The sequence below is a fragment of the Taeniopygia guttata genome, chromosome 9 (assembly GCF_048771995.1).
Source record: "Taeniopygia guttata chromosome 9, bTaeGut7.mat, whole genome shotgun sequence".
Classification (NCBI taxonomy): Eukaryota; Metazoa; Chordata; class Aves; order Passeriformes; family Estrildidae; genus Taeniopygia; species Taeniopygia guttata.
This window is the reverse complement of record NC_133034.1, coordinates 4,684,452-4,706,198: the sequence shown is the minus strand read 5'-3', so window position 1 is coordinate 4,706,198 and position 21,747 is coordinate 4,684,452. Positions and strand designations below refer to the sequence as shown.

General features: G+C 59.3%; 2 protein-coding genes across 4 annotated transcripts; one reads left to right on the top strand and one right to left on the bottom strand.

Annotated features, from left to right (window-relative positions):
• The first annotated feature begins 1,850 nt into the window (after positions 1–1,850).
• TSPEAR (thrombospondin type laminin G domain and EAR repeats) lies at positions 1,851–18,045 on the top strand. Of its 3 annotated transcripts, XM_002191938.5 has the most exons (12): positions 1,851–5,897; positions 8,249–8,469; positions 9,013–9,251; positions 9,376–9,466; positions 9,864–10,020; positions 10,397–10,528; positions 11,830–12,062; positions 13,335–13,521; positions 15,152–15,381; positions 15,469–15,656; positions 16,170–16,271; positions 17,045–18,045. In XM_002191938.5, the coding sequence occupies exons 1-12, from the start codon at positions 5,780–5,782 to the stop codon at positions 17,196–17,198; spliced, it is 2,052 nt and encodes a 683-aa protein (XP_002191974.3). In that variant the 5' UTR covers positions 1,851–5,779; the 3' UTR covers positions 17,199–18,045. The 3 variants fall into 3 exon arrangements, with proteins under 3 accessions (XP_002191974.3, XP_030136295.4, XP_030136296.4); XM_030280435.4 differs by lacking the exon at positions 1,851–5,897 and having other exon boundaries at positions 6,440–8,469; XM_030280436.4 differs by lacking the exons at positions 1,851–5,897; positions 10,397–10,528 and having other exon boundaries at positions 6,440–8,469.
• A 659-nt stretch (positions 18,046–18,704) lies between these two features.
• Positions 18,705–21,489, bottom strand: LRRC3 (leucine rich repeat containing 3). Its single transcript, XM_072933446.1, has 2 exons — positions 21,391–21,489; positions 18,705–20,024 (listed from the first exon to the last, which is right to left on the bottom strand). The coding sequence occupies exon 2, from the start codon at positions 19,942–19,944 to the stop codon at positions 19,186–19,188; it is 759 nt and encodes a 252-aa protein (XP_072789547.1). The 5' UTR covers positions 19,945–20,024; positions 21,391–21,489; the 3' UTR covers positions 18,705–19,185.
• Positions 21,490–21,747: the final 258 nt, after the last annotated feature.

The following is a 21,747-nucleotide window of genomic DNA, read 5'->3' as shown; positions in this document are numbered from 1 at the left end:
GGCTCGGAGGGTTGGTGGCAGGCTCGGATGGCTGGTGGCAGGCTCAAAGGGTTGGTGGCAGGCTCGGAGGGCTGGTGGCAGGCTCGGAAGGTTGGTGGCAGGCTCTGAGGGCTGGTGGCAGGCTCGGAGGGCTGGTGGCAGGCTCGGAGGGTTGGTGGCAGGCTCAGAGGGTTGGTGGCAGGCTCAGAGGGCTGGTGGCAGGCTCGAGGACTGGTGGCAGGCTCGGAGGGCTGGTGGCAGGCTCGGAAGGTTGGTGGCAGGCTCGAAGACTGGTGGCAGGCACCTCGGCACGGGTCCCCAGCGGCATCTGCCCCGCTCGGAGCGCAGGGGGCCGGAGTGGCTGGGCAGCAGCGCTGTGCTGGAAGAGCTGCCCTGAAGAAAGTCATGGAAAACAATAGGAATTGTTCTCTGCCTTTGTTCCCTTTCCTTGCCGGATGTCGGAGGAGATGGAGCCGCGCTCGGCTGCCGGCGGGTGGGCAGAGCGAGCGCTGCCGCCCTGGCAGCGGCCACCGCTCCTGCCATCATTACAGAGTGATCCTGACACTGGCACAGAGGGAGCGATAACATCGGCCGGTGAGTCTCTGTGTCTGGGGGCAGCGGGTTTTCTTAGGGCTGCAGAGCAAAGCGATGCTAGAGCTGCTGTTTGCTGCAGGGACCCCAGCCCATGATCTCAGCCCAGCTTTGCTGCCAGAGCTTGTGGTGCCCGCACATTCCCAGGGCAGGCGGCCTGAGGTGGATTTGTGGCAGAGAAGTTGCTGACTGGTCCCTAAGCTGGGAGCCATGGGATCATTTCGGCCCAAGCAGCACTGTGCTTCCCATTTTCTATTCCTGCCAGTCCTCAATAGGCCTGAGCATGTGGGGGAAGATCCCTGGGTTTCCTTGCTGTGGCTCTTTGTGCTGCTTACCACCACCCGCCTGTTGAGAGCTGGGGTGTGTGGTCACTGCCCAGATCAAAGGGCTACAAGCAACAGCGGAGGAGGGTTTCCCCCTGCATTGCCAAGGGAGATTCCTCTCCCCATGCCAGAGCCAGCCCTGGGGCTCAGGTGTTGCTCCAAGGCAGCCTGTGGAGAGAGATCACAGAATCAGAATCCCCAAGTGGTTTGTGTTGGAAGCAATATCAAAGCTCATCTGACTCCAATCCACCTTCCACTAGCCCGGGTTGCTCCAATCCCCATCCAACCTGGCCTTGAACATTTTCGGGGACGAAGAGTCCACAACATCTCTGGGCAACAGTCAGCACAGAGCACTTGGCATGGCGTTTGCTTGGCCAAGCTGACAGTTCCCCACAGAGAGCCCCTGAGTGTGCATGTTCAGCCTGCTGAGCTGCTGATCCTGAAAGGAAAGCTCAAATTCCAAAACCCCCAAAGCTGGGGTTCCAAAACCCCAGCTGCTCTGCACAACCCTGGGTGTTGGGACAAGAAGGAGATTGCTGAAGTTGCTGAAGGAGATTAAAGCACAGGCAGTGAGCATGGAACATGAATGTTGCCTCCTTCCCCTTGGCCTCTGGAACACTGTTTATTCCCTTTGTGGAGAGATCTCAGCTGAGCTCCAAGCCAAGCAGAATTTTCCCAGTGCAGGTGGAGCAGTGGATCCAGGCAGGGCTCCTGGATCTCCTGCACCACCAAGTGACCTGTAAGCCCCTGTCCTGCTCTTTTGCCTCCGTGTAGACCTGAGATCTACAGAAAATACCCAGAGCACTGTTCCCACAGTTGCCTGTGTTGGATACTGTCCATCCATAAGAGCTGCCTTACTGGAAAGTGGTGAGTCTGGGGATCCTGCGGCTGTGGGGAGGTGGCTCAGCTTCTTCAACGGGTTTGGGCACACTGTGGGAATGTGACAAAAATTAAAACAACTACATCGACAAGCACAGGCAATAGTGAAGAGTTACTGGTCTCATGCAGGGCGAAATGAGGGGAGATGCAGCTGTGGGTGCTGCACAGTCCCATCCGAAACAGCTCCGGTGTGGAAGCGTGGTCTCAAAGTCTGTCTTCCCTTGTGCTGGTGAAAGTTAAGTGTCTGCTTTCTGAAGCCTTTTCAGAGCCTGCCAGCTCAGCTGCCATGTGTCCTCCAAATGCAGGGAAGGATGCTCAGCTTCCTCCTGGCTGCCTGGACAGGCACATGGGCTGCAGCCCATTGCCTGCTGCCATGGCCAGAGCTGGCTGGGAGCTCCTGGCTCCTTCATTCCCCGAGGCTGGCAGTGGGTGTGAGGCCATGGAGGGCTCTGGGACAGGAGCGATGCTGGTGGCTCGCCACCGCCTGGCAGGGATTGCTCCCAAAGGCAGCTCCATGCTGGGAAGCTGGCAGCAGGACTTGCTGCACTGGGGCGGCTTTGTGCGCTTTTTTGTGGTGGTTTTCCTAAAAACGGTGCATTTTGCAATCCTCATAGTCTTTCACAAAACTTTTCCTGGCAGAACCTCTCCAAAACATCTGGGAATTCAGCTTTTGAAAGGTGTTGGGGTTAAAGACATTTGCGCTTCTGTACAATGCTGACAGGTTTCCTGGTGTGGAGATCTCTTGCCAGAACTCTGCTTCATGATGGTGGGTTGGACTCAGGGGGCTGAAATTGCTCCAGGAAACACAGGGAAGATTTTTCAGCCTGGATGAAAGGGCAGAGGTGACAAGGGAGGAGCCTTGGAAGTGGCTGAGGATGGAGACCTCATCCCACCATCCGGGGGAAGTTGTTCCAGTTGTTGAACCCAAACTGTGGTTTGGGGAACTGCGATCTGGGATGTCACTCTGAGAAAATTCCCCCCATCCCCTTCATGACTGATACTAGAGGGCTGATGTCCACCCTGCTGCTCACACAGGTGAGACCAGCTCCATGTACTCATCACTGACCTCCAGCTCTATCCCCATGGATGCGAGTGTGGCAGGCTCTGCTGGCCCTGCTGGTGCAGGCAGGAGGGTAGACAAAAGTTGGGGACACCATGGGATGGGCTTGTGTCCATCAGTTACTTATGAGGTCCCTCAAAGCTTTGCCCTTGCTGATGCCTGCGCTGCATCAGGGAAAAATACTTGACGGACTTCGAGGTCTTTTCCAACCTAAAGCATTCTCTGATTACATACAGATGTCAGGAATAAAGGCTGAAATGAGTAAGGCATGAAGCCCTGAAACACGGCTTTGTGTCTGCAAATAATAAGGAATGAGTTACAGCCTTGGAAGAGCAGGAACGTTCCCCCGTGTGCAGGGTCCAGCGGTCCCTGGCGTTGATGAGGTGCCCTCCTCACACTGTCCCCTGTGTGAAAGCTCTGCTTGCAATGGATTGCCTACAGATGGGTTTCTCAACCTTTCCTAACCCAGGGATGGCCAAACCTTTCTGGTGACAATCCAAGGATCGTTTTGTTCGGAGCCACCACATGGTTTTATTTACGCCCCATGCGAATTAGGCAAACGTCTCACTGTTTGTCTCTTATTTCATCCCCTCGTGTTTGCTTCTGCACACAGGAATGTGTGCCTGTGTGCTTAGGAGCTATTTTGCAGACCACTTCCTACTGTCCTGGGGACACAGAGCAGGTCCCGGTCCCAGAGTGACAGCGGGGAGCGATGTGTCCCTGTCCTTACTTCACATCACAGCTCGGTTCCCCAGACAGGGAGGAAAGCGCCGGCCACTGGCCAAGCCACTCCACCATCTTCTGCCACGCCAGCATCCCTAACCCAGTGAAGGGGAAAACCCTGAGGACCTGCAACGTCCCTGTCCTCACCTGGAGACTGTTCATTAACGTGGCTGAACAGCAGCCTGAGCCCACCATGTCCTCTGTGCTCATCGGTGGGGGCTTCAGTCCCTCCACCTCTTGCCTGGAAGTCCACAGATCTCCCTGTGTCTCGAGGGGGCACCCACAGCTGTGTTCTTGGCTCTGAAGATGTCCCCACTGACTATTTTTTTTTTGGCCAAGAAAGCACTGAAAGGTAACTGCATCCGCTTTGGAAAACCAATGGACTCGGAACCTCTGCCAGGAGTTTCCCTCCCTCCCTGGACCCTTGCAGAGCCTCAGCAGGAGCCTTCCCCAAATCCATCCCCTGCTCAGGGCAGTTCTGCCAGCTCCCAAATCCACGCTTAACTTGACACATGTGTGCAGCCCTGGGAAATGTGGTGGCTCTGATTCTTGTTTGTGATGCCTTCCCCAGCTCCAACCTGACGGGAGCCTCCCTTCCAATGCACCACCTCTCTGCCAGACATGCTTGGAGCACCAGTCTCCATCTTCCCATGGCCTGGGGTTCCAGTGAGGTGACTGCTCCCAGTCCCAGTCCTGGTGGGTTTCCTCAAGGCTGTGAGGAGTATTGGGGGGCACTGTGCCTGTCAGGGGAGATGGGATCGTTTGTCCTCCTTCATCGCTTGTGTTCACCTCCAGCAGCCGCCATTCAGGGCTGCCATTTGGAACTCCCAGGTGCCATTCAGGACCCCCACCTGCCATTTGGGACCCCCAGGTTTGGTTATGGCTGTGCCACTGGACACCATCCCTAGCATGAGGATGAGGAGACAGCAGTGCCTTACCTATTGCAGAGAGTTTAAGCTCTGTTTAAGCACGATCCAGGTAGAACCCTAATTAGGGGGATGCCCAAAGGGAGGTTGTTAGGAGGGGGAGCTCCATGCAGCTCTGCTAGGGCTGCTGGGCAGGCACACAGCCACTCTCCAGGCTCTGAGACAGAGGCACCAACGTTCCGGTGTCTTGGGCTTCGTGGGGCTCAGAACAGCTCCTCTTGGCATTTGGGACCGAGGTGTGGGCATGGGTTGCACTCCTCGGGCTGCACTCTCAGTCCCAGCACGGCTGATTTTGGGGTGAGGACAGACTGACAGCGAACATGGCTGCGGGTCCAGCTCTGGCTCTTCCTCGCTGACAAAACCCCCAGTTTGCGACACAATTTTTGGCGTTTGGTCCTCGCCATCCGCTTTCTATTCTAGCGCTCGCCTTGCAGGAAGGCTGTGGGGACGAGGGGGGTGGGAGCCTGTTTCAATTGTTTGGGGAATGGAAGAGACTCATTCTGTGGCTGGTGGAGCCCAGCAGAGCTCACTGTGTGCAGGGAGATTCCCCACTGCTGGTGCTTCCCTTGGAACAGCAGAACCTGGAGGCTTTCTGAATCGGTGGCATTTTTGTGGGTCTGGTGGCCAGCCCTTGGGATGGAGCCTGGCCTGGGGCATGGGATGTGCATCACCTGCCTGGGACAATATTGGGGGAGAAATATGCAGTTTTTGGGATCTGGCAACGGTGGAGTGGTCCAGAGGGGTCAGCGGACCTCTCATCCAATACAAGCTGAAAACCAATGCATTTAGTGGGCAGGAGGGTTCCCACCCAGTTTTCTCCAGGCAGGGGTGAATCTCGCACCTACTCCCATGTGAGCACAGAAAAATGAATCACCAAAAATGAAAGGAAGCAAAGAAAGCAAGCAAAAAAATAAAAAAAAAAAAAGAAAAAAAAAAAAGAAAAATAATTAAAAAATCCCTCCCCAAAGCCGCCTTCCAGAGGGTTGGGCAAAAGATAAAAGCTCTCGGAGGAGCCGGGACTCCTCCTCTCCCAGCACCGACCTCTCATTTAAATGTCTGTGTGCAGGCTGCAGCCGGCACTGCCTCGGCCGCCGCCCCGGGACCCCCGGCCGTGCCCCGGGGGCGATGCCCACGCCCAGCATGGGCAGAGAGCCGGGCTGCAGCAGCCCGGGGTGCTGACACGGCCCCGGGCAGGACGGAGCGCTGCCGGGGCTCCGGGGGGGGATCCCGGTGCGGAGCCCCCGGGGCGCTGAGCCGGGGCAGCGGCGGCGGCGGCGGCAGCGGGGGGGTCCCGGTGGATGGACCCCCCAGGGCAGAGCCCGATGTCGGTGCCACTGCTGCTCTGGGTGGTTCTGCTGCGCTGGGCCGGCGGCGGGGGCTCGGTGCGGGCCGGCAGGACGTGGCAGCACTGCACAGGTAGGAGCGGAGGGCGGGGGGCACCTCCGGGGCAGGGGCTGACCCACGCCGGGCACTGCTGCCCCGCGGCTGGGCTGCTCCCCACGCCGCCCCCAGAAGCTGTGCCGAGCCCCGCGTGGGTCACCCCTCGCTGGCAGCCCGGCCCCGGTGGTGTGGCAGGGTGTGGGGTCATTCCTGTGCTCCGAATGGGAGCAGCCGGCCCTGTGGGAGCTGCGGGGAGAGCTGTGCCCCTGCTGCACACAAGCGTGTCCCAGGTTCTGCTGGAGGCACAGGGAGGGCAGGGGAAGGACTGGAAGAAGGAGAAAAGAGCCGTGAAGTCCCCCTGGAAAGTCCCTCCTGTCCCGGCCGGGAGCCGGCAGCTCCAGTGTCATTTCCCGAGCCACAGAGCATCTCCCTGCCCTGGCTCTGCCATCGGCAGCTCCAGTGTCATTTCCCGAGCCACAGAGCATCTCCCTGCCCTGGCTCTGCCATCGGCAGCTCCAGTGTCATTTCCCGAGCCACAGAGCATCTCCCTGCCCTGGCTCTGCCATCGGCAGCTCCAGTGTCATTTCCCGAGCCACAGAGCATCTCCCTGCCCTGGCTCTGCCATCGGCAGCTCCAGTGTCATTTCCCGAGCAAAGAGCATCTCCCTGCCCTGGCTCTGCCATCCCATCCCCGTGCCAGCGCTGGGTGGGCAGCGAAGCCTGAGCTCAGTTTTTGGGGCAGCTTGGGCCCAAGCTCTGCGTGCTTACGGATTGTCCCGGTTTGATGGCAATTGTATTCGCTTTTTGTTACAGCCCAGGTGATGTGAGAAGAAAACCAGGGAGAGATTGGAGAGTTTCTGCCCACTGCCTCTTCGCTGAGGCGCTCCAATCTCTCTGGGAATGTCCCTGCTGTCCCCAAGCAGCCTTGGCTGGAGGGATCCTGGGGGTGCCAAGGCTCCAGCATCATCCTGGGGCCCCCAGCACGAGACCCCCTGACACCACCTGTGCTGCCCAAACTGGGCTGGAGCACCCCAGCTGCTCTGCCAGCCTTAGCAGCGATGGATGTGGGAGGCACATCTTTGGGTTTAGGGATTTGGGTTTGGTTTTAGGGCTTGGCCCCTTCCTGGCACACCACCTCCCGTCCCTGCTGAGCTCTCCCCCAATCTCATCCTCACCACCTCAAGGGCAACTGGGGGCTCCTAAACCCCCAGCAAATCCAAGTCTGAGTTCAGCTTGTACTTTTTGCTGGGAAAAACAGGAACTGGCCGTTGCCCGAGTGATACATTTTTGAAATTAGCTATTCCAGTTAAAACTCCCCCACCAAGATTTTGCTTTAGGAACAGCTTAAACCAGCAGTGGGGCGGGCAGGGGGGCACACAGGGCTGCCAGGGTGGGCAGGACCTCACCTATCTCCCTGCTCTGGTCTGGATAGAGCCACATGAGCAGACTCCTCCTTGCTGTGCCCACCTGGAACCGGGCTGGCCAGGCGTGTCTGGAGGAAGCGCTTCCCTTCTCCAGCTGGTTTGGATTCACACAGCCCAGCCTTGCTCGCAGCTCCCTCCTTCCCAGCCTTCCCGCTGTGCCCCAGCAGCCCGGATTTATTAGTACAAATTGGAGCTAAAGGCCGGGTCTCAGCGGGGTGGGACAGAATCAGGGCTGTTTTAGTGTAGCCAAGTGCTGCTTCATCTCTTGGGCACCATCTCTCTTCTCTGCTAGAAAAGCGTTCAAAAATAAAACCAGGAGGGTCCGAGGCCAGGAAGGTCGGAGAAGTCCCCACGGCTGCTCCAGCCCTTCCTGTGCCGAGATGTTTGGAGCTGGCAGTGCTCCGTGGGGTGGCACTTTCTGGTGCTGTTGTGCTGTGTACTCTCACCGGGCGATGCCCTGGGGCTGGGCACGGCGTTCTCTTCTCTGGGGAGAGGGTAATTATTTATAATGAGTGGTTTTGGTGCCTGCTGGGAGAGTGCGTGTGCGTGTGTGCAATTAGGGCTGGGTTGGGAGAGCCTGAACGGGACTGGAGGGGTGGAGCTGTCCCCGCTGCCCTGCGGACAGAGATGGGGACGGGTGGCTGCCCTGAGAGCAGTCCGTGGGACCGGATCCCTGCCTGCTCTCCTGGCTCCGGCTGCTGGTGCCGCTGGATCCCGAGGGAGCTGCTGGCAGCCCGGCTGGCAGGTCCCAGCTCCAGTGGCAGCATTCAGAGCTGCATCAGCGACGCGGTTCTGCACACTCGGTGTGGCGATGGAGATGCCAACCTTGTGTCTGAAGGGCAAATCTTGCCTCTGGCCCTGGAGCGGGGGCTCGGGGCACCCCCAGGCGAGGTCCCAGCGCCGGGGTCCCGCATCCCACAGCGGGACAGGGCGGGCTCAATGACTCCGCTGTCTCTTGGCACAGACCTGCGCCCGCTGGACATCCTCTCGGAGGCGGTGCCGGCCGGGGGGCTGGCCCGGGGCATGCGGGTCTTCCAGGTGCAGGGGGTGCGCGGCTTCCAGCTGTCCCCCGCACGGCCCCGCGCCCTGGGCTTCCCCGCCTCGCGGCTCTTCATCCACTGCGACCGCTTCCCCGAGGAGTTCTCCATCATCGCCACGCTGCGGGCGCGCCGCCGCCCCGCCAAGGTGGGCACGGCCGGGCACGGTGCGGGCACGGTGCGGGCACGGTGCGGGCACGGTGCGGGCACGGTGCGGGCATGGCCGGGCACGGTGCGGGCACGGTGCGGGCACGGTGCGGGCATGGTCGGACACGGTACGGGCACGGTGCGGGCACGGTGCGGGCACTGCCTGGCATGGCCGGGCACGGTGCGGGCACGGTGTGGGCACGGTGCGGGCATGGTGCGGGCACGGTGCGGGCATGGTGCGGGCACGGCCGGGCACGGTGCGGGCACGGCCTGGCACGGCCAGGCACGGTACGGTCACGGCACGGTGCGGGCACGGTGCGGGCATGGCCGGGCACGGTGCGGGCACGGCCTGGCACGGTGTGGGCACGGTGCGGGCATGGCCAGGCACGGTGCGGGCATGGTCGGGCACTGTGCGGGCACGGTGCGGGCATGGCCGGACACGGTGCGGGCACGGTGCGGGCACAGCCTGGCACGGCCAGGCACGGTGCGGGCACGGTGCGGGCACGGCGCGGCCCCGCCGGTGCCAGCCGCTGCCCTCCCGCAGAGGAACGAGTACATCTTCACGCTGATGGTGGAGGACAGCCCCAGCGTGCTGGTGGGGCTGCGCTACGCCCCCGACAAGCTGCACTTCCTCTTCTGGAGCCAGGAGCGCGCCGGCGGCTGGCAGACCCGAGTCACCTTCCCCAACGTGTCCCTCTCCGACAACCAGTGGCACACGCTCATCCTGGCTGTCTCCGGACAGTCCTTCTCCTTGACCGTGGACTGCAGCATCCCCAAGGATGTGTAGGTTGGGGCAGCGCTGGGAGGGTGGGCAGGGTGATGTCCCTCCACCAGCATCGCCTCTGGCCACCGGTAGATGCTGTGAAATTGTCCTCTTCTGTGAAACCTCTTCTCTGCCCATCCCCAGGGTGGTGGAGACACCATTTCCAGCCTCGCTGTCGGTGAGGAGAGCCAGCTTCTACCTGGGCAACCGGCGGAGGAGGAAAGGCGTGTTCACGGTAGGTGCCCCGTGGTGTGGGGTGCCCAGGTGGGCTCAGGGGTGCTCGTGGCTGGCCACGGGATGGCCCACAGCCCTCTCTCAGTCCCCTACGCTGGCAGGGCTTGGGCCACAGCACAGGAGGCAGAGGTGGCTGTGTGTCCTTCCCGTGTGGAGGCACTGCAAGGCAGCTGCTCCAAGCCCCGTGCCAGTGCTCCCCTGACATCAGCTGTTAGATTGCCCCAGCTCGGCACCTGGGCTCTGACAGAGGTGCATGAATCTCATGGACACTTCTGCATCCCAGGAGGGAGAGCAACAAGCAGAACTCAGGCAGGAAATCCAAGGCATTGATTACCTGCAGTTCCCATTCTGTGATCTTGTGGGACTTGGTCTCCATCCCTCTGCTCCCGCTTTCCCAGGGCTTGCTGAGACAGCTTGTCCTGCTGCCAGGAGCTGATGCCACCCCCCGGATGTGCCACGCCGTGAACTTCAAAGTAGCAACGCTCTCTGTCCCCAGTGTCCTCCAGGATGTCCCTGCGAGGCCAGTGAGCAACGAGGTGCTCAAATACCCCTACGGTCAGTGCCCCCTGGGGCTCTGCTGGCCCCCTCCCTCTGTCAGGAGGGGTCTTTGCATGGGGCTGGGAACCAAGCAGGAGCAGAGGGGAGGAGGGTGCTCCCAGCACTCTCTGGTTTTCAATGTGTGTGTTGGGATCCCTGTCTAAAATCTCCCTGGATAGACAGGGTGGCCCTGCCTGGGTCCCTGGGCTCGTGTCAGTGGTCTCACACAGACTGGGTTGCTTCAGTCTGTGGCTTCCCAGATTTGTGCTGGGATTCCATTTTCCCCACTGCCTGATGCCCATCACCAGGATGAGGCCAGGACATTGGCCCCTCCTGCCTCTGCTCTCCGCTGTGTGCACTAAGAGGCTCCTGCCTGGCTCCTCTCCGTGCCCAGAGGCTGACATGAAGGTGACCCTGGGGGCCCGGCCACGCTGCTCCAAGCAGGAGAAGGCTCAGTTCTGGTTCAACGCCTCCCGGCGAGGGCTGTACCTCTGCAACGGCAGCACCTGGGTCTCCATGCTGGAAGGTACCCCTGGGGAGGTTCTGGCACTCTTGGGGAGAGGAGGAGACCCTTGCAGCAGCAGAGATTTGCCCTGGAGACCACTTTGGGATGGGAATCAGCAGCAGTGTGGGGCTGGGGTGTCCCTCTGTCTCTCCTCTGCTTGGCCAGGCTTTGCTTTGCTCTTGGTGCCCGTGATGCTTCCAGAGCACCTCTGGATTCAAGAGTCTCTGTGGTCCCTCCACCTTCTCCACACGATCTGTCCCTCCTGGGAATTTTCTGGGCAGGATGAGCTCCTGTTCTGTCTGAGCAGGACAGCTCACCCCACGGAGAGCCATGCTCAGGGTGTTGGGGTGCTGCCCCAGCGCTGAAGCATTTGTGGGATGGATAAGGGGAAAGTGTAAGTAGGTAAGTATTTCAGCTGCCAGAAATACTGGGGGTGATTGGAAGGGCGGCAGACACAGATCCCAGTGTCGTCCGGGCTCTGGTGGGACGCTTTGTAAGGAAAACAGTGGGAGTACCAAGGTGGGAAAGGCAGCCAGAGCCTGGGCTGGATGGGTGTTCTTCAGTCATGACGTGGATTTCATCCACTGGCACTCTCACTCACTCCAGGCTGTCTTCCCAGGATCCCTGGAGAGGACATGGAGGATGGGATATGTCTCTGACTGAACTGTCCTTCCCTTCCCTCCTCCCCCAGCATTTTCTTCTGCTGATACCCTCAGGGTGGGTTTGGATGAGCCATTTGTTCCCCACAGCAGCTGGCAGTGACTGGACCCCCTATCCTTCCCTGCCTCTGGAAGTCATCAGGATTGGCACGGTGTCCTTGTTTCCCCAAGGAGAGCTCGTGCTGGGGTCTTACTGCCCTGTGCCCCTTGGTGCCACCAACACTGCCCCTTCTGCCATTTGTCCCTTCCAGTGCCCATCCATCTGCCATCGGGACTACTCTGGAGGTTTCTGCTCCAATTTCTGCCATGAATTCCATCTTAGTCTTCTCTAACCTCTCCTGCTGTCATCTCCTCCTTTTTCTCTTGAGGATAAATATATCGAAGTGGTCAAAATCCGTGGCGGGGGGCTCTTTCCTGCTCCCAGAGGACACAGCTCTGCTCTCTGCTGGAAAACAGGCAGGGCTGGATGGGGCTGGATGTGCTGCAGTCAGCCTCTTAGCACCCCTGCTTTGGCCCTTCACCCCCAGTGTCGCCAGAACCTTCATTTTCCCCACAAAGCTCTGCACAGCAGCTGGTGCCACCGAGCCAGCCCTCGTGGGGCTGCTCTCCAGCTAAAATTACCTGGTTTTAACCTCATCCCTCTTTTTTTTTGTGGGCTCCCAGTCCAACACAGGCTGGACTACGTGGAGGAGCACCAGAACCTGGTGACCAACTCGGAGACAATGGGCATTGAGGTGTTCAGCATCCCAAAGGTGGGGCTGTTTGCAGCCATGGCCAACCGGCTCACGCCCCCGGGATCGGCCATCTACAGGTGGACCGACGGGAAGTTTGTGCACTACCAGAACATCCCCACCCACCAGGCTCAGTCCTGGAAGTATTTCACCATTGGGAAGAAGGTGAGTCTGCCGGGAAGGTGCCCCCATGGTTCAGTACGTTAAACTGCAGTTGCCCAACACTGGATTCTCTGAGCCCGGAGCCTTGGGTGTGGTTTAGAGAGTGTAGTTAACTGCATCTCAGAGATCTCCTGGGGTCTTAAAAGAGCCATCAGGGCCTGCAGTTCCCTCTCGAGACCCACTGAGTCCAACCTGCTGCATTTTTAAACTCTCTTGCTTTTAAATTATTCCAGGACTTCAGAACTACCTCTTCTCCCCTGGGCAATCTGTCTTGGGGCTTGAGCAGAGGATTTGCCTGGTTCCTCTCCCTGGGAAGCTGCTTGTCACTTTGGAGGAACCCCAGGAAAGCCATCTGCTGAGAGCCAGCTCCGTGCAGGGCTCCCAGGGAAGCTGGGATTGTTCCCCCTCTGCCATGACCCATCCTGGCTTTGTCCCCAGGGTGTTTCTCTTCCCACTGAAGCTGTTTCTGGAGATGTCCCAAAAGGGGTCCCTGGACTGGTGCTTGCAGAGAGAACAGAGCTGGGGATTCAGCTTTTGTGGGGGGACAGGGGGACAGCCCAGCACAGCCCTGTCCCTGGGGGTGGCTACACCTTGGCTGAACAAAGCCCTGGTGCTGTACAGGCCAGGAGGCAGGAGACAGCCCCACTGACTCTTTCCTCACTGTGGGCTGTGGCCCTGTGCCTCTGTGTGGCCCAAAGTGGGGCATAATCTCTGCTGCTCCATCTGAAGGACACTGCAGTGGCACAGAGCCAACATGACAGAGCTGGGATCTGCTCTCTGCCTTGCACTTGGCCATCTCTGCTGCACCACTCTTGTCTCTACACTTTCGCAGGGGTTTCTTGGTGTGGGAAATGTTTTGTCTCAGGGAATTGTTATAGTTATTGTCATTGTTATCATTATCACGCTTGCCTTTTTTTGTTTGAACCGCCTTTGCTTACAGGAGGGTTTTTCAGCTGAACCTCCCTCCATCCCCAGTGCATTTTGTGTCCAAGCTCCCCATTCCTGGGGCTGGAGGGCGTCAGTGCAGACATCTCAGCTCTGCCTCTCCTTGTCTAAGAGCTCCTGGCTGCCAGTTGTGCCCCTGCCGTGCACAAGGACCCCCACAGGCCATCGGGTCCCTGTCCCCACTTTGTGCTGCTTGGGGACACCTCAAGGACCCCAGCCAGGGCCATCTTGTCCCACACCAGCCACCTCCATCCCACTTCCCCCTGCATTTTCTTGCCCATGCTCCTTTGAGAGGAGAAAACCAAGCCATCCTGGCTTTTCCTTTTCCAGATCTTCCTGGCAGTGGCGAATTTTGAGCAGAATGAGAGGGGTCAGGAGTTCTCTGTGATCTTCAAGTGGAGCCGCAGGAAAGCGAAGTTCCTGGCGCACCAGCGGATCGCCACGCACAGCGCCAGGGACTGGGAGGCCTTTGCCATCGAGGGAGAGGCTTTCCTGGCTGTGGTCAACCACAGAGAAGGTACCAGCCCTCCGTGCTGCCTGCGGGGTGGTGGCTGGGGCCCTGGCAGGCAGAATGAGTGCAGGGGAGGTGAGCACTCAGCTGCCAGCCTGGGCTCCCCCAGGACACCCAGAGCCTTGCAGAGGAGAAAAAAGCTTTTGGGGAAGTGGCTGACACAGTCACCCTCTGGGTTTCTGACTGCAGGGGACAAGGACGTGAGTGGGGATGGTGTCTGTGCTGGATCTTTCTGCTTCTTCTCATTTTTATCCCCAGTATTACATAACTTGGTAGTGCCACAGGTGGAGCCTTTTGTGAGGCCAGATCCTCGGCCTTGTGGGCACGCAGGAAACTCAGAGAGAGCCAGCTGACATCCCTCCCTGGATACCTTTAGACACGATCCAGCCTCATTCCCCTCCTCAGGCAGCTGTTCTGGGCTGGGACGTGCAGCCCTTGGTTGGCAGCACAGCCCTGGCTCTGTGGGACGCAGATGATGGCCAGTGGCTCCTTCCCTGCCACCAGGGCTGCCTCAGGGGGCATCAGTGCCTCTGGCACCAGGCTCAGAGCTGGCAGCAGGTTCCCTGGCACCTGTGGGCTGGGCTGGAACGTCCCCGTGTCACCTGTTGGACTCCATCAGGACCACTTTGGATGAGACTTTCCCATGTGGCAGTGTGGTCCCTTTGCCGGCCATGCACATCACACAGGGGTTGAGACCATCATGGCCAAGCCAAACTGGGGATGTTTCCCTTAGAGGGGACTGGAAGTTCAGTCCCTGAGGAGCTGCCACTTATCCATGTGGCCATTCCCACTCTTTCTGCAGCCTTTCTTTGCCCAAGTCCTTGTTGCATTGAGGATTTAAAGCCTGCTGGGTCCCACACAGGCATGAGGTGGAGATGCTTGAGCAGAGCCCAGGAGCTGGATGAAGCATGTGCCTTAGGGCAGAGGGGAAGCCCCAAATGTCAGGAGCTTAGGGATGTAGGCACACAGTTTGTGGTGATTGGGAGTGGGGCTGAGCCTCATCCCCAGTGGCTACAGCTGTGAAAAGCACTGACACAATGAGCCAGGGAGTGCCCAGGGGCACTGAGCAACCACCAAAGGGAGCAGGAGGCTCACAGGGGCACTGCATCAACGTGAGGGGATAAAAGGTTGGGCTAAAGAACAGAAATGGCAGACACTTGAAGCCTTCTGATGTGGTGTTATTCTGTATGGGTTGAAGCTTTCTGAATTTGTGTGGTGATACTCTGTGTGTTGTGGCCATCTCAACTGTGACGTGTGCTGTGGCATAGGGCCACCCCATGGGACTGCCAGCAGAGCTTGTCCACCCTGGGATGCTGGCAGGAAGCTTCTGGAGTGCTGCTTGTGCCTGTCCCTCCTCTGCCAGGGCTGCCACAAAGCTGCTGCTGTGCACTTGGACAAGCTGTTGGTGTGTTCCATGGGATGGAGGCTCTAGGGATGGAGACACTCGGTGGGGATGGAGGGGGCCTTCAGTACGGATGGAGAATCTCTTTGGCTACTGCCTGGGGAGCAACAGGTCACTTGCAAAGAGCCTTGTGACCTGCTGGTAAATACTCATGTAACTGAGCCTGTTTTGGGGTCATTTCCTCCACAAAGCAGGAATTGCTTTCCCTGATGGTGCACATCTGTCTCCCCCCAGGGAACAACCACAACATAGACAGTGTGATATACAGGTGGAACCCCAGGACAGGGCTGTTTGAAACCAACCAGACCATTCCCACCTCTGGAGCCTACGACTGGGAATTCTTCACCATCGGGCCATATTCCTTCCTGGCTGTAGCTAACACATTCAATGGCACGTCCACTAAGATCTACTCACACATCTACATCTGGCTCAGTGGCTCCTTCCAGCTCTTCCAGTCTATCCTGGTAAGGCTTGGCCACTGCTCCTCAGTCCCCCCTCTGTGTTTAGACAGGGCAGCCACATCCAGCTTCTCATGGCCGCCTTCCCCGCAGACATTTGGTGCAGCTGACTGGGAGGTTTTTCACATTGGGGACAGAGTCTTTCTGGCTGTTGCCAACAGCCACAGCTATGACAGCGGGATGCCAGCACCCTCCAACTTCTATGCCATCAACTCCTCCATCTACGAGCTGAACATCACAGCCCAGATGTTTGTGAAATTCCAGGACCTTCTCACCTACAGGTACCTGTGCAGGGATTCAGGGTGCTCCTAGGTCTGTGTCCTTCCCCTGAGCAACCCAAAGGTCTCATAAAATCCCAGAATGGTTTGGGTGGGAAGAGACCTTAAAGCCCATGGGCAGGGACACCTTCCACTATCCCAGGTTGCTCCGAGTCCCATCCAACCTGGTCTTGGACACTTCCACGGATGGGATGGCCACAACTGCTCTGGGCAACCTGTGCCAGGGCCTCTCCTCTTCCAGTTTAAAACTGCACTTGCTTGTCTCCTGGAGGGTTCCTGCAGGCTTCACTCTCCTAGGGACTGAGACTGGTGGGGAGGGTGATGGGTGATGGCTCCTTGGCACCAAATCCCAGTGGGAGCTGGGAGAAGGGCCTGGATTTGGGAATGAGGCTGGATTTCTTTCAGGAGTAGCCTGGGAAGAGCAGGGTTTTCTGTGTGTCCTCAGGGTGGCAGAGATCGGGGTGGGTGGACACACAGGGGTCGTGTCACCTGCCCCTCTGCTCCTCTCATCCCCAGTGCCCTGGACTGGGAGTTCTTCTCGGTGGGAGACGACTCTTTCCTGGTGGTGGCGAACTCCTTCGATGGCTTCACCTTCTCCGTTAACAGCATCATCTACAGGTACTGCAGGGGGCAGGCACGGCTCGGGGCTGCTCCTGGCAGGAGCCACCCTGCGTGGGCACAGCCCGGGGCAATGCCCAGGGAGGATGGGGAGGATTGCTCCCTTTTTTCAGGAGGATTGCTCCCTGTTTTCGGGAGGCTTGTTCCCTATTTTCAGGAGGATTGCTCCCTTTTTTCAGGAGGATTGCTCCCTGTTTTCAGGAGGCTTGTTCCCCGTTTTCGGGATGACTGCTCCCTGTTTTCAGGAGGATTGCTCCCTGTTTTCAGGAGGATTGCTCCCTGTTTTCAGGAGGATTGCTCCCTGTTTTCAGGAGGCTTGTTCCCCTTTTTCAGGAGGATTGCTCCCTGTTTTCGGGATGACTGCTCCCTGTTTTCAGGAGGATTGCTCCCTGTTTTCAGGAGGATTGCTCCCTTTTTTCAGGATGATTGCTCCCTGTTTTCAGGAGGATTGCTCCCTGTTTTCAGGAGGATTGCTCCCTTTTTTCAGGAGGATTGCTCCCTTTTTTCAGGAGGATTGCTCCCTTTTTTCAGGATGATTGCTCCCTGTTTTCAGGAGGCTTGTTCCCCGTTTTCAGGATGATTGCTCCCCATTTTCAGGAGGATTGTTCCCTGTTTTCAGGAGGCTTGTTCCCTGTTGTCAGGCAGGAATGGGAAGCCCCAGTGAGGGCCATCCCACCCTGAAGCACAGCAGGGAGATGGGAGCTGGCAGCCCCATGGCTCAGCTCCCCTGCCCGTGCCAGGTGCCCCAGGAGCTAACTGCCTTCCCCGTGCAGGTGGCAAGGCTACGAAGGCTTCGTGGCAGCCCACCACCTCCCCACGGTCGGCTGTAGAGACTGGGAGGCGTTTCACACCGCTGAGGGCTCCTTCCTGCTCTACTCCAGCGCCAAGGAGCCACTTTCCAAGGTGCTCAAGCTGAAAACCACCTGAGGCAGCTGAGACACGCTCAGCTCATCGCCAGCTCCAGGGCAAGCTGGGCTGCCAGGTGAAGATGGACCACAGAGCCCAGGAATGGCTGCAGCCTCAGCTGGGCAGTGGCTGGCTGTTCGCTCTGCAGGAAGGGAGGAGGAGGAGGGGGGAGCTCCAGGGCTCCCTGCCTTGTCCAGGGGGGTTGTTTCTCCTGGGAAAGCTCTGCCACCATGCTCCAGAGCCATGTCCTACTTAAGGTCCTGGAGGCCAGGTGCATCCCCTGGCTTACCAGGACCATGATGCTTGGCAATTTGCAGTCCCCAGGAGGGACCCAGAGCCGCTAGTAGCTGTGGCCAAAGCTTGCACAAAGCCAGGGAAGGAAGAGGCAGAGCAGAGCATGAGCTGCTGGGATGGGTGCATGGCAGAGCGGAGTAAACACGTGAGAAATGGCAGAAAAAAACGTGTCCAGGCCTGGCTCTGGCTGCCTGGGGCTGTGACACTCCTGAGGACCATCTGGTTTGACATTGCAGCCATTCTTCATGTCACCTTCATGCCACTGCCACAGGTGCCTGCCCACCCTCCTGCTCTGCCATGGCTGGGTTGGGTCTCCCTCAACAAGTGTTGTGTGTTTTGTTCAGACCTGTTGGTGTGTTCGAGGGCCAGTGCTGGTCCTTGCTGGTCCAGGCACCTTTGCATGGGGTAGGGACCCCTGAGAAAACCTGCTTTGCATTTGGACCCATCCAGCTACCACGGGAATGGGGAAAAACCCAAACCTGCTTCACGTGAAACTGTGGCCTCTTTTCTTTTCCTCACCTTTGCTGGGGGACTCTTTTGCTTAACCAGAGCTCTAATAAACTGTGTGCACCCAGCCTTTCTCCCACATGGGTAACCCAGCTGCTCTGCCCAATGCAGAGGCATCCCTTCACCCAGCAAGTCACCCCTGAATGTCCATAGGTAGCCCAGTGAGGACGAGGTGGCCCTGAGCACAGGAGTGTGCTGGGGTGAGGGGGTGCCCCTCTGTTCCCCCCACCCAGAGCACCTCTCAGCCTTCCCCAGAGCCAGGTTTCCTGCTGAGCTGGGCCACCCACCCTGGCACTGGGGAGTGCTCCAGAGGTGCCAGCCCCATCAAGAAGGGCTGGGGGTCACAGCCTGAGCCTTTCCAGGGTCCACAGCTGCAGGGTGAGCCTCTGCATCCCTCTCTCCTCTCCCTGTTCAGTGCAGCTGCAGCTGGCTCTGCCAGAAGGATCATTTCTCCCTTGTGAGAAAAGGGAGAATTTGATTTGCTTCCATCACTGAGTTGTGAGCAACAACTCTAATTCAGCCCCGAGGAAGGGCAAGATAAGGCAAGACCAGATGTATCTGGGGAGCTGGAGGTGGGAAGGGATGGCACCTAATGGGAGTCCTGCTGGTACATTGAATTTAGGTTGCTCTGCTTTGGGAGAGATTGAATTAAGATAAGCACCACGAGCACCACACCACCACCCTCCACGGACACTCAGCTCCCAGCACAGCACAAACCCTCAGGGCTTTTCCTAAGTGCAGGCCTTTATTGAGGAGACAAAGGTTTTGGAGTTTCCCGTGCATTGCTGGAGGCAGGCAGAGGCTGCCAAGGCACCTTGGGGAGGATGTCCTGCCCTTGGCAAGGCTGATGCCCCACTGGAGCCAAGATGGGATGACCCCCCCCCTCTGCAGTGACCCACTGCACCCACTGGTCCTACAGCCCATCTCTCCCCAGCCACAAGCATGTGAGTGGGGCTGCATTGCTCTGGTAGGGAGAAAGGGTCTGGCTGGGGCTGTTTGTCCCCAGGACCTGGTCACCATGCACAGGCCCACATGGGGTGTCCCTGGCATCCCTCCCCCATGTCGTTTGCTCACGCTCAGTCCGGCGTCGCCGGGGCGGGGAGATCGGTGGCACTTGGCTGAAGAAAGCACTGGAGAATCCCGCGGGGAAGCTTTGATGCCCACCAGCTCCCCGGGAAGAAGGCTGAAGCTGGCAGCCAGCCCAGCACTACAGGGCAGTGCTGGAGGTGTCTGCAGGAGCCTGGGCGCTCGGCAGCGAGCTCAGCTGGTCCCCGTGCCCGCGGGAGCCCTCCCGGTTGTGGCGCACGTAGCAGACGACGTAGGCGACGAGCATGGCGAACCAGCCGAACATGGTGACCAGCACGGCCGCGTCCGCGCTCCTCTGCCGCGCGCCGCAGAAGTTGGCGCCGGCGTCCAGGACCTGCAGCAGCGGCTTGCCCACGTACTCCTGGCGCGGGGCCGTGTGGCAGGTGATGTCCCGCACGGAGTCGGGGTCCAGCCGTGCCTCCCACAGCACCTCCTGCAAGGCACACTCGCAGTGCCAAGGGTTGTTGGCCAGCCGGAGCCGGGCCTTGAGCGCCAGCAGGGCCTCCTTGGGAATGCTGCGGATGCGGTTGCCCGAGAGGTCGAGGCTCCGCAGCCCGGCCGCCACCCCTCTGAAAGCTGCCCTGTCGATCTTCTCGATGGCATTCCTGGAGAGGTCAATCTCCTCCAGGTGGGAGAGGTGCCTGAAGGCGTTGCTGGGGATCCTGGTTATGCTGTTGGCATCCAGCTTGAGGAACACCACATCTCTGGGGATGTCCTTGGGGATCTCCTCCAGGTGCTGGGAGCTGCAGAGGACAGCCTTGGCCCCGGCCCGCTGCGTGCACTGGCAGCTGGGGGGGCAGGAGCTGCCCCAGGGGATGCAGAGCAGGAGGCAGAAGAAAGCCTGGGCCACTCTGGTGGCCGGCGTGGTGGTGAGGGTCATCTTGCAGGCAGGCAGCTCAGCATGGCTGCTGGCAGCTCCCCGGGCGTGGCAGCAGCTCCTGGGCAGCAGGACAAGGGAAGCTGTGGGTGGAGGGGATGTGACGGGTGTTATTTCCTGGAACAATGGGAATGGCTCATGTGTGATGTGCCCGGGCAAAGGGGTGAGAGGCTGGGCTCATGAGGCTGGAGAACGAGGGTGGAGTGACGCTGGCTATCTTTTCCAGGACAGCTTAATTTTGGATTAATTAGAAATAGAAGCCCCAGCTCCCCTACCCCTGTCTCTGCAGAGACCACCCAGGTGGACAAAGGGAGCTGCAGGATGGGGTGTGGAGATGGGCCCGGAGCCTCTGCCCCATCCTGCTGCCAGTTTCCAGAGGGGATGCAGTCGTTTGCTGCTGGAGAGCAGCAGCAGTAAATTCCTATCTCACCAACCCCGAGTGTTTAAAAAAAATGATGAGTCAGACTCTAAGGATAATCAGACTGATTTAATCACCACCAGGGTTTTAAATAACAAGATGTGGAGCTCATTTGCTTTCCCTTCCCTTCCCTTCCCTTCTGGTCTGTGAGCTGGTACAAGCCAGGTTTCCAAGAGTTTCACTAAAGAAGTGTTTGGAGGTGAGTTTGTTTTCTAAAGTAAACAAAGAGTGTGATTCGATAGCCTGACTCTGGGAGTGGGAGGTGAAGGGAGGAGCCACTGCCTAGCACAGTGAAAGGGGTGATGTAGGAGCCCGAAAGGACGCCCCAGCACTGAAAGGGGCAAGGCAGGAGGTGAGCTAGGTGGGACACATTTCCTCTGCCTTTGGTGCTGCTCATGTCCCTCCTCCTACCTTGGCCAGCCTGGGAGAAGAGATCCTCATGGAGGGGAGGTCTGGGAGGCCAAGGGAACCTTTCTCATGGAAATGAAATGTCCCATGTGATGTCATTATGGACACCAAGTTGTGTCCCTCTGGTACCAGAATCCTTCTGCTGGTAGCAGCATCATCCCTCAGGTGTACCACAGAGGGATGCTCATACCCGAGGGATGCTCACACCCGAGGGATGCTCATACCCGAGGGATGCTCACACCCGAGGGATGCTCACACCCGAGGGATGCTCACACCCGAGGGATGCTCACACCCGAGGGATGCTCATACCCGAGGGATGCTCACACCCGAGGGATGCTCACACCTGAACGACGCTGTCCGCACCTTTGCCCGCAGCCCTGCCCTCAGCAGTGGATTCTGCCGAGGAGATGAAATTGGGCTTCCCGGGATTCCCTCTGGCCCTGCAAAATCTACCGGGCTCTGCCAGCTCGGTCTCTCCGGGGGGACAAGGACGCCACGCCGGTTCCCACCGCGTGGAAGGGCTCCGGGAGCCCCTCAGGGTCCGGGGTGTGCGGGGGTGATGCTCTGCCCTCCCTCCCGGGACCCCTCCGCCCCCGCTGCCCCGGAGCCCGGGGGTCGCTTACCGGCTCGGCCAGGGCGGCTCGGCTTCGCTCGGGCTGTAGGTGCGGTGCCGGTGCCGGTGCCGGTGCCGGTGCCGGTTCGGTTCGGTTCGGTTCGGTTCGGTTCGGCCGTGGTCCCGCCTGGCCGCACCTGTTGCTGCAGCCGCTCCCGCGACGCCCCGGGCCGGGCGGTCCCGCCGCGGGCGGGGCGGGGGCGGTGCGGGACCGGGGGCGGTGCGGGAGGAGCGGGGCCAGGGGCAGTGCGGGAGGAGCGGGGTGCTGGGACAGCCGGGGGCTGCGGGAGAGCAGCCGCGCGGAGCCCGGCGTGCAGAAATTGGGTGCTGCTAATGAGATTTCCGCAATTTTTTGGAGGCTGCGGTC